At 48.4% G+C, this 15,567-nt stretch overlaps 1 protein-coding gene across 1 annotated transcript in view; it reads left to right on the forward strand.

The window, feature by feature from the left end:
- Window positions 1–423: 423 nt before the first annotated feature.
- The window catches only part of LOC128722729 (ATP-binding cassette sub-family C member Sur), a 36,631-nt gene continuing 21,487 nt past the window's right edge, over window positions 424–15,567 (forward strand). Inside the window, exons 1-5 of the mRNA XM_053816408.1 lie at window positions 424–646; window positions 1,530–1,813; window positions 3,743–3,951; window positions 9,454–9,684; window positions 12,892–13,875. Of these exons, the coding sequence (XP_053672383.1) occupies window positions 453–646; window positions 1,530–1,813; window positions 3,743–3,951; window positions 9,454–9,684; window positions 12,892–13,875 (1,902 nt within the window). The 5' untranslated portion in view covers window positions 424–452. The remainder of the gene's footprint in view (window positions 647–1,529; window positions 1,814–3,742; window positions 3,952–9,453; window positions 9,685–12,891; window positions 13,876–15,567) is intronic.

A 15,567-nucleotide genomic window follows, 5' to 3' on the forward strand; every position in this document is an offset into this window, starting at 1 on the left:
GTGCTCAGTCGGAAATCGTAGTATCCTTCGAGCGATCGTTGAGCGATCGTTTAACAGTTGATCTAGCCCGTCTTCGCAGGTGTCACGAGTTATTAGTGCTGATGTTGGGAAGAGTGTTTCACGTTGTGTTTGAAACGTAGGCCAGCATAAGTGCGCGTTGTACTTCACAACGCATCACAGGAAAGTGTTTACCACAGTGCTGACGATCGCAATCGAGGCTGAACATGTTGGACAGTCAGTCAGAAGTTCGTCCATCGTGTTCAATGGAAGGGAGTCCAACGATCAGCCACGTAGTTGAGCAAACCATGCCAAAGTGCGTAGTGTGGGGATGAAAATCAACCCATTCAGTCGTGATTTTGCGTCCAGTGAAAGGACAGTGATAGAGAAAATTTTAACAAAAAAAGAAAATAGAATATACCAACACACCCGCACAGAGGGAAACTCACACGAACATGGTTTGTGATCGTGGAAAGTTGCCGGCAGTAACGGCAGCGTTCCTGGCCATGATCGGATCGCACGATCGGTTGCAGCCGGCAGCTGTTCGAGCGCTCTACCACGCGAACCTGACGAACGCACTGTTGAGTGGGCTGGTGCTCGTTGCGTCCCTACTGACCATCGGTTACGTGGTGCGGAGTTTCGACACAAGGTGAGCTGCTGGGGGAGTTGGGCAATTGGGGTGTTGAGCAGCTGTAAACAATCGACGAAATGGAGGTGAGAGCTGGGCGTATGACGGCGACGGCGAAGAAAACCCCTTGGGATGCTTGATCGCCGGTTTTTCGAGATTTGTGTGTTTCTGTTTCGGACAAAAAGAAAATACTCCATCGGTAGTACAAAGGTTTCCCGGGAGTCGGCCATTTGTTTCACACGAGATTCAAGGCAATCAAGGGGCGTTTTATGAGCCATAAAGGAGGATCGTTCCCGCTGAATAGGCAATGTATAGAATAATGGTTAGGTCTGTTAGACATTGAGTTCATTATTGTGCTGCTAAATGTCAATTTTCTTCGTTTAGTGGGTTGCAAAAATATATCATTAAAAACTAGGATATAGACGAATCGTTTGTAAGTGAATTTTCGTGCTATATAAATCAGGAATACCTTTTTTTTTTATAAATCGCAAGGTTCCAAGAAACGTAGAGTATCTTCTCACTTTATAGACTTGACCCTTTGTTAGAAATATTCTGCACTGATCGTCGAAGAAGAACCGTGTCCTTTATCATTCCGGCACGTCTACACGCTGCCCGCCCAGCAACGCCATAAAGCAATATCACCTTAAACGGAGCTCATTGAATCTGCGAAAGGACTTACTCCCCCCAACAGGAGGTACCTTCGCGTGACTCACCGCCATCTGCTGCTGAGAGTTTCGCCCATTCAGCCACGTTCAAAAGCTTGGAAAAGCGTTCCACATCCGATGTGCGGTGTCCCGACGTTGAGCTTTATAATACACAGTGCGAATGTGCAAATATTCCCCCCAAACCTGTCCAGGCATTTCGCCCCCTTTTCATCCGCTTCGTTTCGCTTTTCCATTCGCAGGCGCCGTAATCTGCTGGCTTTGCATAATTTGCGGTCAATCGTGCTGCTGGTGGCGCTGCTCGTCGGTATCGGTGAAATTGGCCACCAGTGGCTGGCCGTCGATCGGTTGGGGCGGATCCGGAACGACTGCACCGGTAGTCCAGTGCAACCGGAAGTACACTCCGAAACCGACGTGTTCGCTTGGCTCTCGGTTACGGTTGGGCTTGGAGCCGCTTGCCTTGGACTGGTGGCTCACCTCGGGCTGGCGTGTCTGGTTCGGGCCATCGAACGGCGGGATAAATGCGGTAAGTTGTGAGGTTGCGTGTACTCGGAAGGAAGCGCCTGGTTCTGGGGGATTGGGGAAGTCAATTTAGTAGTACGGTGCTTTTGTTTGCCACCTCCGCATTTCTCGCTTCACGCGCATGAACGCTTTTCCGTAGTTGCGTGCTTATTACGGCCATATTCTATGCTTCACGATTTAGCGCTGGTGAATGAAAAACGTCATAAAATGCAGCCTGGTTGCGTTGGGCTGAAACATATTCCGTGTGGATGTGTTGATCTTACAGCTGGATTTGGTGGAATTGATTACGGTCATTTTCGCTGACTTTGGGAAGTCGAGTATTTGCTGTACGCTCTACTAACCTTCTAAACAAAGTAAGCTAGAAACATTTGTTACAAAAGTTATCTGGATTTAAATTTACTTTTATTAGATTCCTGTTTTCATAAAATCTCTAATTATTTTAGGGGCTCTATTGCATTTTAATTTGACCACAAATAGCATGTCATTGTAATGAACTTATCTGCGAACTTTGTCTAAAATTTGCCCTAAATTTAATGTTTGCTCTCTTTAAAAGTCGCTCCACTTTGCTCATGGCATGCTGTGCTTCTTTTTGATCGCACGTCGCGACGCTACCACTGCATTAGATTCCAATCCAGCCTGCTGTTCGGATACACCTTATTACGTTCACGCGATTCCTGACCTAACTCAACCGTTTTGACCGTGCTAGGCGGAGATTAGCCCTCGAGAACGAGGACTCCTTGCACGGTTCTATCCGAGGGCATGTTTTACGCACATCGTCCCACTATTGGACGGTGAGAGGTCGTTGCGAGAGACAGAGAGAGAGAGAGAGAGAGAACCGAAACAATAGGACTAGCTCATAAATTGGCGCGCTTATAAACAAGATCAGAGCAACCCGTCACCCACCCCCAAGCTCAATGCCACCCGGCTCGAATGGCTTTATTATGTGTGCGTGGTCGGTATCGGACGCAGCTCGAAAGTGTTCCCAGCCGGCCAGGACTCCGATCGACCGAAAGGATAAATCCCACAAGTGACACCACGATAACTCCCACCGGAGCACTAGAGCACCAGGTAGGGGAGGAGGAGGAGGATGAGGAGGAGAGGGGAGGTAAGGGGTTCGAAGGGACAGCTGAGGTGGACCCACCACCACCACCAGCACTATCTCCACCACCGCCAGCAAGCGTGGTAGCACCGTTGACTACAGTAATAAGTTATTTACATCGCCAAATAAATTTTCAATCTGAAGCATGTCCATAAATTATGCACCCCAAAGGGTGTACCCCCAACCAGGACCTCCCGGGCCTTTCCTCGGCTATCTTCCCGGGCGATGGCGATTTCGGGTGAAAATTCTAGCACCGTGTCGGCTGACGATGCGTCATGTCGCATGCTATTACGCCCTGGTGCGCGATCCTGGCGCGGTCCTGGTGGCTTCTTCGGTGTTCGGTGTCCTTGCTCGGCTATTTATGTGCGAGTGAGCGGTTACGCACTATCCGATACGACGAAATATTGCCCTCCCGGTGCAGGTCTCACCTCTTTTCCAGCTTTTCCTGCGTGTAGGACGGTTTTTTTTTCTCTCTCGTTCTTGCTCTCCATTTATTTTTGGCACTAACCCCTTTTTGAGCCCCTCTTCACACTCTTCGGTGTCCAGGCATGCGTGTGTGTGTCACCGTGTGAACTAGCACCCGCCAGAACAGGGTCCTTTCCCCCCTCCCCTTTTTTTGCCGCCATTCGTCTGTTTGCTTGGAGTAAAATGGGGTGGCTTTTGATTGCCTTTCTCGACCATCGCCGGGCTTTGGTTGGAAAGCCACGCGAACCCAACGACGAATGACTATTCTGAGGGACACTGACACTCGCTCACCGCTGTGTCGCGGTCCCTCACCCCCCTTCACCATCCCGGAGGTCACCCATTTTTTGCTTTTATTTATTATCCCTGCAGGACTATTATACGCCGTGCTTGCGGCCGAAGGAGCCCAGTCGATCGGGCGGTGGTGCAAATTTAAATATATCAACGATGTCACGGACACTGCCGACGCGGTGGCCCCCGGGCGCAGCATCCTTGGCGCGCCGGAAGTCTTCCTGGCGCTGGCTGGAGCCCTTGCCACGACGATACTCGCCACCGTCGATGGATTTACGCTCTACACGGAGGTAGGTAATGGAGGTCCTGCTGGGCTGTAGTGTTCGTCCTGTCATCGAGAGACGCTTCCATCTGGCACGGGAAGCACCTAAAAGTCCTTTTATTTGGATGGGTGGCATGGGCTACAAAACATTCATCCTTCGCGTGATGTTTTTTGAGGTTAGGAGCTTTTTCTGGGGTGTGGGAAAGAACCACAAAACTATTCATTTCGACTCATTGAAGGGACGCATCCTGGCTGGGGTCAAATGGGTAAAGGTGTTTGATTTACCCATTTGTGTGAGTTGTTCCACGAAGGTTAGATTGTATGGGTTCTGTTGGCATTTAATCGTTTTCCACGCGTTAGTTTTAACGAGAAGCACGTTTGTTTTTTTTATAACTTTAAAACATCACATTATTTTTAAACATTTTTTTGTTTGCTGCTGTTCGATTCCCATACGTTGAGAGAAAGTGTTAAGCGGCTTAACGCAAATGTTAAAAGTAATCGGCTTACATTTGTGTGGGTTCGCTTATCGTCTAAACTGCTACACTGGGGTTTTGGTTTTGGTCGTCCTGCTTGCCGTTGGTATTTGCTAATGAATCGCAGGCAATTCGTCGAATCGGGTTTAGCGAAATAGGATCGCACGGCACTTATGGGAATCATTTTTCAAGCTGCGCTCGCTAATCGGATCAAGCGCGGCTGCAATTAATGGCAAATAATTAACCGGTGCGATTGTGGTGGCGTATAATTTACTCACCGCCGGCTAATACATCGCCAACAAAACACTGTCCCCGCCAAAAGGGGTGGTGTTGGGTGTAACATTTATCGGCCGGTTATTGTCCACCAGTCCAGTTGCATTCGGCGTCCTAGTCCGGAGGGCTTACACAACAACATTTTGCTCGACGGCACGTGGGCGAGGTAAAAATAAAACACAGTTTTATCTCACCCCGTGCGTTGCACTGTTCATCGCCGTGCTGCAGGGCAATTAGCATACATTTAGCATAATTTGTTTATGTTATTTTTTCATTGGCCCTTGTACACGCTGCGAGCGTGACCTTTTGGAAGGGCGATCGTGCGATCTGACCCCGTTTTTTATCCGCTTTTTGCTCCCTGTGAACAGATAGAGAGAGAGGATGAAAAAAAAAGAAAATTCCATCGAAAATGCAACCAGAACGCACGGGGGTATAGAAAATATCATAAATTTTGTGGAATTTATATCGTTCTGACAGCCAACTCACTTGGTGGTGTTGGGCTTGAAGGGTCACAACGCTCGAGCGCCGATTGCGGAGGTTGGATAGAGTGATGCAGAATGAAAAAAGAATGGTACACTTTCCATCCACGGTGGGCTCATACCGAGTGCAGCAGGGGTCGCGAAGGTTTCAGTGCATGAAGGTTGCATCCTGGGACTGGGTGGTGGAAAAGTAAACACGAAACTGCATACCATTTCCCGGCCGTTGGGTGGAAATTTCTGACGTGTGCATGTTGATCTGCGTGCTCGCCGTGTCATGACAGCACGTGGCCACACAGACGACGTTCGCTCGCTGGGGACGTCACTGGAAAATCCGTGCGATTTTCCGTCATTCCATGCACGCCACTTCCCGATAAAGACCTCCCCCGTCCATGCCGGCATTCCGTTTCCCGGCTCCGTGCCATCCGGACGAAGGATAACGACGCAACTGATACGCTGGCTGGTGGCCATCGTGTTGGTGCGGTAGAGTTTTGAAGTCGAAACGCACACAAACAGCCACACAAACAGTGTCCCGGAATCGGAACGTTCGTTCGGACAGGTTCACCATCGAGCGAGGTAAGTTTTGGTCCCAAAACTACCCTTACGACCGGGTGACCGGGTGCCAAAACATCCCACCGTCGCTCGCTTTCCCACCCAAATGCAGGAGGGTGAATTTGCAGGGAAAACTAAACCCCAGTCCCGGTGCTCGTGTCGCAACCCCACGGCACGGACCCCCGGTCCCGGACGGTCCCGGTGGACAGTTTAAATTTCACGGAGCCCCCATTTCCGCGCGTTATCGAAGGGCTTTCCCCGCCGTTTCCACGCAAGGTGGAAGGAAAATTTAGTTCATAATTATAATTAGATTGGCGTACATAAAAAGTTGCACCATTCAGTTGCAAGCGTGGTCCTGGCCCAGAATGGGTTTTGCGACACCCGCCCCGGGTTGGGTGGGGAAAAGTTTCGGTATGGCAAAAAGCTTGGCTTCGCAGTGGAAAACCCGCCCTGGCGATAGTTTTACATAATGGAGCACAATTAGTTGGTGTAGTAATTTTGGCAAGGATTAACTGAATTACGAGATACCTTTCGATGGGGGAGTGGGAGTTAGAGAATGCTGCAGATGGCGGGTGGTAGGTTCGATTGTGAGATGGGTCGGCAAAACACACACTTAAAGAACATTAGAACCCCGAATGATGTTGTGTGTTTATCTGGCCTCTGGCTACAATGACACAACCTTCTCACGGGAACAGAGACTTAGGGGTGAATGAAAACAGAAGCGTCCTTTTAGGAAAAAGTCTTTCCGAAACTTTCGCGCTCTTGATTAATATAATTATTTCGGCAAGAGCTCGCGAAACCGCACAAAACAGCTACCGTACATTTTGAGGGGTGAAGGTTTATGATGGTTTTTTCGCGTCCTCACATAAAAAGACAAAACTTAGTCGAGCGAAAAGTGCACCCCGGGATTCTTCTCGACGCTTGTGCTCGATTTTTGTTTATGGCATCCCGAATGGCGTCCAGCGGGAAGGATTTTCCGGCCCCTTTTCCCGCTAGTGGCGGTGAACTTTTCCGTGCCTGTCAAGTGGAAAAGGAAAGTTTGCGTTCGTTAGCAAGTTTGCACCTTTCCAGAACTTGCAGAAGGTGTGTGTATGTGTGTGTGTGCATCTTGGGAAGATTTTGACGCTCAGAGAGCGGTGCATCCGAAGGGTACATGCCATTTGGTGGGGTTTTTTCTATCTCTGGGGATCTGTAGAAGGTATTGTTTTTGCGTGAGCAATTTCTAACCATTGCGTAGGGTGCGAAAGGTGCTCATAATAAACAATGCCCTTTAGCGGTGGGTTGTAACGGGAGCTTGCGGTCGGTCGGGACTAAAATTTGCATCCATAAATAATGCACCGAAAACGAGATGCCCCCAGAAGATGCCCGCTAGCAGGCCGTCGAAACATTTTGATCGACAGATGTAAAAACAAAAAGCGCTCACCCTGCCATTTTTCCGCCTCGTTTACCATAGTGGGCTAAAACATAAACACTGAAACCGCGCGCAACATAAGCGTTGTGGTGTGGTGCGTTTTTGGTGCAAAATCGATACCACAAAACCGCAATGACCGGTTGACATTTCACGGTCACGAGCGTATGCAAATGTGGGATTTAACGAACGCGAAACGCGAAACCCGAGGCAACGACCCGCAAAGGACACCTGCGAGCTGGCCGGGGAGTTATCCCGCTCGTTCGTTGGTGGTGGCGGTTTGATAAAATAAAAAAATTTGGGCACACACATACACCAAAAAAGCGGGCCGGGGGTTGGGTGAAATATCGAAATATTAAGCGCATAAATCAATGCTTTTCATCGAACCCACGACGGGAGTGGGTGGTGGGTGGAGATGTGAAAGGCATGAAATAAAAGGGGAAAAAGCGCCACAGCGTGCGCGGTGGAAAAATCGTGACGGAACCGCGGAAAGCGCCGCAAACGGTTGAAATGTTGACAAATGCGTTTGGCAATGCGTGATGCGAAATTTTCATCGGCATGGAGGGTTGTAATTGAGGGAACGACGTGTTGATGGGTGCGTGGGAGGGAAGTTTGAAGGAGGGGGGTGGCACATTTTATGACATCGATAATCTGGTTAGCTGGTTCCGGTCATGACTTTTCATGAGCGTACCCTCGGTTATGACACGATGTCGGCGTAGTCTCAGCCTCGTTTCAGTGCGCTAGATCAAGGGAATTTTTTAGAGCGTATTATTACATTCCGGATGGGCTTTTGTTGTGGTTTTGTTGCAGAACGTAAGACCTTTAGATGGATTTACACCTAGATTTGTGCGTATTTCGATGCTGCTTCATGCACGAAACATTGTGGTTACTTCGAACATTGCTATAACGTAATTTTCATACCCTTGGGTCGGGTTTTATTTTAATGTTTAGTTTTTCCATGGAAAAAGGATCATTTTTCATATGAAACTGAATGTTATTTTAAATTTTATTGGAAAACAAATCCTTCAAAATCATAATGGAAACGCTTTTCCTGGAATTGTCATAACTGACAGGTCATTGTTTACCACCAGAAAAGCCAATCCGTTTGTTGTGAAAACTGTATCAAATGGTAATAATTTATCAGTGTGCGATTTCCAACTACTGTCTCTGACGTCACGTTGAGACAATCAAATTCCCTCGTGTGCGAGTGGATCGTACAACCAGTCTTTCCAACGAGGAACACCCCATTTTTGACGTGCCCTCGACGGTCCGAAGCATCCGGAGAATCGTTCCCTCACGTGCCGAGGAAAAAATTAATGCCGTATTTATTAATCATTGAAATCTGTTATTTTCTCGGAAAGCATGGAAAGGGATTCGGGATTCTCCGCAATCCACCGGAGCGCCGGAGGGTTCACGCATGCGAAATGGGCGCGCTTACCCTCGTCCGGGTTCCAGGATGGCTCAGGGCCCCGGGTGCTAACGAGGTGAAACGTCATGAATAAATTATCGATGCTGATTTGATCGAGTATCGAGAATGGAGCCGATTCGAACGGTGCGGACGTGTGCGACAAGGGTGGAATCGTTTTCGATTAGGACGAAGGCAAAAAATACTGCCTTTCTAACCTTCGTCTATGGGAAGGTCAAGAAGGATGGTGCTCTGTTTTCGTTAGGTACATTCTCCGTAGCTCAGAATCGAAGACAGTGGGAGCTTTTTTGTGTGCTTTGAGTCGGTGACAACATGTTCAAAAGACACTTTCCAAAATGGAGCAAATATGGCAAAAAATGATTAGTTGATTTAGCTTATTTAACCCCTTATAATGCTACTTTAGTGATTGATAGTTTTCAAGCAAAGGGGGGGCTATAGAAAATCCCAAGCCAATCGGCTCAGGCTGTGGTTGGAGGGATTTATCGGTATCAAAACAAACCTCTCCACAAAAAAAGTGGCCCCCACCACCGTGAGGTTCTGCCACAAAATGGCAGCAAAAAGATGACACAAATACCCGAAACGAAACACCGAACAAGCCATCCATCCGTCGAATCGCTCGCCCGCTGATCCTATCGATCGCAGGCAAAAAGGGGCATCCTATTAATCATGCTATCGATTTCGACTTTAATAACTTTATTTTGCCCTTTCAACGGTGGCACCATTTTGGGATCATTTTTCTCCGATCTGTGAACCGGTCCGGAGCGAACATTCCTTTTTAACATGCTGATATATTTCTAAGGGGACCGCGTTTTTTTTTGTTCTTGCCACGTTCCTTCGCTCGCATTTTCATTCTTTCGTTCATCTTTCTTTTCGTTACTTTTTTCATGCATCCTCCCGGTGGCGTGATTTTTCCTCTCACCAGCAAAACACCGGCCGCCGGCACGTTTCGACGATAATGTCGAGCGAACGGCAGCTCGGCTACAAGACGCCCCATTCGACGTTCCTGTCGAAAGTCACCTTCCACTGGATCGTGCCGCTGCTGTGGCGCGGCTACCGGGAGCCGCTCGAGCTGGAGGATCTGGGCAATCTGCACGAGAAGGACACCAGCCGCTATCACTACGATCAGTTCCTGTTCATTTATCAAAGCTACAAGGTAAGTTTGTCCACAGCGTCGCAGAAAGCTCTTTGGATCGCAGCTTTGGTTGGTTTTCTTGGCGTTGGAGGAATAGTTTTCGGTTCGAAAAGGACTTGCCCTATTTTTTGGTCGTTGTTGTCCTCCTTCCGCGTGCTGTCCGAACTATATCCCCGCGTGGAGCACCCGCGTGTTCGGTGGATGGAGTGAAGTTTTATTGACGAGCCCGGCGAGTTGACACTTCTTAAAAGCTTTAGCATGGCATGCGAGCAAAGGACTTGCTGGTCGACCATCGTCGGCGAGTACCCACGGTTATAAATCAAGTATTGTGCGTGCGAGTCCGTCGCTCGTCCCGAAATGGAGGCTTCCGATTTCCCAAAGACCCGGAAAATTCCTTGCACCAAAGGCGAAGTTCTGCTGGCTTTCTTCACCACGCGCGTTTTCAAAGAAATGTAGTAGTATAAAGTAGCCACCGGAAACGGCGACAAGTTTTACCAGCCCGAAAGGGTTTCGCGCGGGAAAGGTGGCGCTTAAGAGCGAAATAATGGCATGATTAATTATGCTACGAGGGGTCGTAAGGAAAGTATTTTACTATTTTGTTAGCAAGTTCGTTAAACCCCGCCTCGGCGCCTAGCTCTGGCGCGCGGCTCTGTCGCTGTTGTTTTCGATAGTTTCGAGCTGTTATGTCCGGTGTCCTTTTACCGTTGTCTTCCGGTTGCTTCCGGGCATCGGACTTTTACAGCCGCTGAGGAGTGCGAAGAAAAATGGCACCAAAGCGGTGGTATTAAGAACCTCGCCTTTTAGTTGTTATCTTTGTGCGGCGGGTGTACGTGCTTTGTTAGTTTAATTGTAGTAAGTGAATAATAAAAAGCAACACAACACGTTGGTGTTGGTGGAATGGTGAAGAAGATTTTCAGGATGTCTTGCTTCCGATGAGTGGACAGACTGTATTACAGAATGCTACAATGTGCTTAGCTGTCTAGTTTCTTTTACCTATCACAAGTTGTGCAGTGGATTTTGCAAGAGCGTGCATTTAGCTCGCTAATGAGGATTGAGCAGAAACGTCAAGCGGAGCTTTATTCGACATTAACGATGCGAGATATTTATCTGCACATTTAATTTTCAACACATTTGTTTTTTATCCACCGCGAACTAAATCTGCAAAACCCGTCTCAAGGCACGGGTGCGCATCAGCCGACACGGAACAGGTCTTATCCGTGCTATTAAGGGCGGTTCTGATGCTAATTGTGCGTGAATGTCGGACATGGCTTGACCCTTTTCATTCCTGGGTGACAATTCACCGTATGAAGCGTTTCGATGTAACGGATGGGGTGGTCGTTTGGGGCTTTTTTTTCACTCTCTCCCCGCTTTAGCGCTCATTGGGTAATGTCCCGTCACCACTGCAGTCATTTCATTTAGAAAAGGGCTGCAGTTGCGAGCTGGAGCGAGAGAGTAGAGTAAGCTTTCTCTCCCTCGAGATAGTGAGAGAAAAAAAAAGTGAGGATGGAAAACAGGATTACACGAGCTGATAATTAATTCACTTCACCACTTCGCCGGCGGGAAATTCGGAGATCCTTTAGCATTCCGGCGGCATCCGGCATCGGGGTGGGTACGAATTGAGCCGGTGGATTTGTAGTTCTCGTCAACAATGGGTTAACCGAAAAATCGGGCACTGGTCGTGGTAAGGCAGCGAGGGAGACACGACGTGGTTTAGGACCGTCTGCGTTGGCCACAAAAAGGGGAGTGCGCCTTTCGGTGGATGAATTGTTCGTGGCCCGGATTGGACGAGGACACCCTGTGTCCCGCGATAAGCTTTTTCTTGGTCATGCAAATCAGGGCGCTTTTTTGCGACCTTCCTCTGCAATCTCCCCACCCAGGCTCGGCCGCTGCCGACATGTTCAATCCTTTCTTATCTGCGGGTTGGGTGCACTGGGACGCTGGTTGAATCGTAGTGGCGAGAAACGAGGGATTCGGTGGCTCATTTGCCGGTGCCGGAACCGGCCTTCGTTTATCTGCCTTGAGGTCCAATTATTTTTTCGCATTTGCTCGGTGGTTTTTCAGCCAACGTTTTCGCTTGGTGACATTCGGCTTTTACGGTAGGCGGAAAACCTCGGCATAGGGGGTGCTCGGTGACGAGGGTTGGTGTGGCCGTTTTTTTTTGCCTCATTGTTCCGCGTTCGCTCTATCGCACGATCGTTCCGTTTTCTTGCGACATAAATCACTGGCTCGGGGTTTTTTTCCCTGGATGCCCATGTGGTCGTATTATTTAAACTGTCCAGCATGAGGATGCGTATTTTGGGTTTTGTGGCACGTTTTTCACTTATGAGTTCGGCTACCATCTTGATATTATGTTCATATTTCATGGTTCGGCCGGTAAGCTGAATTGAATGCCGCTTAACATGTGCATGAAGCGCATAAATCCGTTGCCTAATATCGTGTGCTGACAAGCTGAAGATTGTAAAACGCACATCTAAACATGAAACAGCATAAAAAATCAATTTACTGTACCGATGGAGACGCATGGTAGTTTGTAGCTTGCACGTGCGGTTTTTGATGGAGGCGCCTGGTTGATGATGTCGCATGGTGTTTTTGTGTTGCCTTTGGTTCTAGCGACCGCAAAAGCTATATTCAGATTCTTTTTGATTGCTACACTAGTGGTTAATAGAAAGGTTAATTGAACGTGATTTTTTTATGTAGGTGCCTGGTTGATGGAGGCGCATGGTGTTTTGTACCTTATGTGGTTTTAGAAACAGAAAAAGCCGTATAAATGGCGATTTTTATTGGTGTGGTGCTCTACTGGTGGTTGATGGGGACGCCTGGTCATTTATAGCTAACTACATAATTGGTGGAGTCGTACGGTTGATAGAGACGCATGGTTGATGGAGAAGTATGGTCAAGCATGAGCAAATGAACAGATGCACCCTTTTATGACATGGCTTAAATGACAGTTATACTAAGAATCATGATGTGCACTTTTGTTGTTTAAAACCCTAGAGCTAATAGCTTGCAAAACCAAACACATTTTTTTTGTCAAACCTCCCATTGCACCCACGCATTGATTTAGGTGCCATCCATCAAAGGATTTAAGCGTTGCCTCTTACCGACACCTGTTTGACAAATTCCGCCCAAGGTGTGTTTTGTCATTCCATTCTAAAAGCAACTGCAATTAATCTTTCTTCTGCATCATTTTTTCTCTCTTCTTCTTTCACGCTTGCTGGCCCCATCAAGAGCACGCGGGCATCTCTCTGGCGTTGCTACGTGCGAAACGGCTGGCGTATGTTCCTGCTGGGCGGGCTTCTTAAGCTCACCGGAGACCTGTGCGCCCTGGTCGGTCCGCTTTGCATTTCCAATATCGTCGATTACATAGCAGCGGCTTCGGCGATGGCAGCAACGGTGCCAACCGTGTCCTTAATTTCGAACAATGATACAGCGCCCTGGAACGCTAGCGTTGACAAATCGAATCAATCACCTGCGGCGACAGCTGCCGTTGAAGGCGTCGACAGCGACGATGGTAGCGGCCACCACGCGACCTCGGGGCTCGAACCGCTAGCACTTACCTGGCCGGCTCTGCTCGCTAATGGATGGTTCGTGTGTGTTCTGGTGCTGGTGGCTTCCCTCGCGCAGGGTACACTCTCCCAGGCGAGCACTCACCTCATGGACGCGGAAGGAATCCGGCTCAAAAATGCCCTCCAAGGGCTGGTGTACCGGAAAACGTTGCTACTCAGCACGAGCTGCTTTCACGCCGGGGAAAAGCCGCCTCCGAGGAGTACCACCACACAGGATGTTGGACGAAAACCGCGCCACGAGAGTGACAACAACGAGAACGATGATAACGGAGGGCCACATCAGCACCAACGGGAACGCATCGTCGAGGACAATGTCAACACGCGTGTGGCAGATGGGTCCCAGTTCGATGGAGGTCCAATCCGACATGAAACATCGACCGAACGAACGGCCACCGGTCAACGGGACGAACCTCCGATGGCTAGTGGCGCGGCCTGGGAACGCCTGATTTCGGACGGACCGGAACAGGCAAGCCGCAGTAGCGTGGATGACACCGGAAATGACCCACCTCGAGGAAGCAACCGGGAACGAAACGCACCAGCCGGGGTGCATGATGCCGGCACCATCACGAATCTGATGTCGGACGATTCGTTCAACGTGATGTCGTTCGTGAAAATGGTGCACTACGTTTGGGCCATTCCGCTCAAGGTGAGTTCGATGTCACAACGTCACGTTCTGGTGGGACTCGCGAAGCGGACTCGCGTTTCGCGTGGTTCACGTTTGCATTGCAGATTTTCCACCATGCGCTGGGTCGCGGGCAAAAATTTCACCCAATGTAACAAGTGCTGAGGGTGCTTTCAATCGCACGGAACGTTTATGAGTGGTGTTTATTTTGTAGGCAACTCAGCGGCGGTGGTGCTGCCTTAGCTTTTTGACGCAATCAGGAGCACCGCGGACGATGCAAACGTTGCCATTACTATGTTGCATGGAGTTGAAGTGATCTGTAGCGCTTTTTGGAAGGTAGCAGCTAAGCATAACGCTGAACAATGCTGAAAGCCGTGGTAAATAAACCATTAGTGCATATGCCGGTGGTGCCTGTGGTAGGCGATGATGTTATGCGTTTGCATCATTAGTATCGAACGATGCTTAATGCGTAAAGTATGCCTAGTGTCACTCTAACGATTATTTTTGAATTGATTCCCATTTGAAACTAGTATGCAACCATTTATGCTACAGAGCAATTGAATTTGTGACACTATATTTGTATAGGAGTTTCAATGAGATCAAATATTTCAAAAAGATAGTGCTCACTCATAGTTTATTTTTCAAAGAGCTTCTTGACTTCATAAGAACCGGAAGTCTACTGGGACAACAATCTCCAATAATTTTCTCATAATTCGTATGTGAAACTTGATCGCTTGAAACGAGCGAAATGAACTTCTCCGCATAATTACCATAAATAATCTCCCGCCATCGTTTCGGCTCCGGACTCCGCAATAACTTCTCGCTAATTCACTTTCGATCGGTTCGTGATTCAATCGCTTTCAGGACCTTTTTTTCATCGGCCAGCTTCGTGACACGTTGTGGATATTGTTTTTCCTTCCCGAAACGTCGATATTCTTTTTTCACCTTCCCTTCAATTGCTCACGCTTTTTTTCTAAAGGGTTGCGAGAATAGTTTGTCATAAAATTTCATTAAAACTGGCACCGGTGCAACGCCTGCAACTGTCGCCGTCAGGTGGTTCCGTTGCGATAACACCGCGATCGATCAGCCGCTCGCTGGAGCCGCCGGTGATTATATTCAATTATTCCGATTGAATATTCTTTTTTTGTCATATCTGTGCCCCAGTGTCTGTGAGTGTGTTTGTTTTTGGGCTCCCCTTTTGCACCTTTGCGCCGTTGGTGCATTCGCTCGATAATAGGGCGCGCTGCAACAGCTAATGGTTAGCTGTTTGGGGTTGCTCTTTTTTCGTCCCATTCCCCAGTTAAACGATGGACACTAGCAAAAAAATCCGAGCCCTTTCACGCGTAAGTAGAAGTTACGTTTTAATTGGCTTAATTGGAAACAATAACGTAGTAGCAGGTGGTTGTTAAGCGCGTTGGGGTGTCCTTTTTCGAGGAGGTGTATATTAAATCGTGCTCGTTAACTTGGCTTGTTTAACATGCCGGGCTCGATGCAGTGGATCATAAATTTTCGAACCGACGTACAATTAACTCGGGTCAACTTTGAATCGCAAATAAAAAAACAACTTATCTCAAAGGATCCTTTTGAATCGAATGGATTCTTCCCTAAAACCCACCCCTAGTACGGGTGGAAAGTTTCAAAGCATCATATCCGGTCATGATCGGGTGATTTGTGAATACATAATACCCGCAATGCCCGATAAAAGGGCATGGAAGA

This window comes from Anopheles nili, chromosome 3 (assembly GCF_943737925.1).
Source record: "Anopheles nili chromosome 3, idAnoNiliSN_F5_01, whole genome shotgun sequence".
Taxonomy (NCBI): domain Eukaryota; kingdom Metazoa; phylum Arthropoda; class Insecta; order Diptera; family Culicidae; genus Anopheles; species Anopheles nili.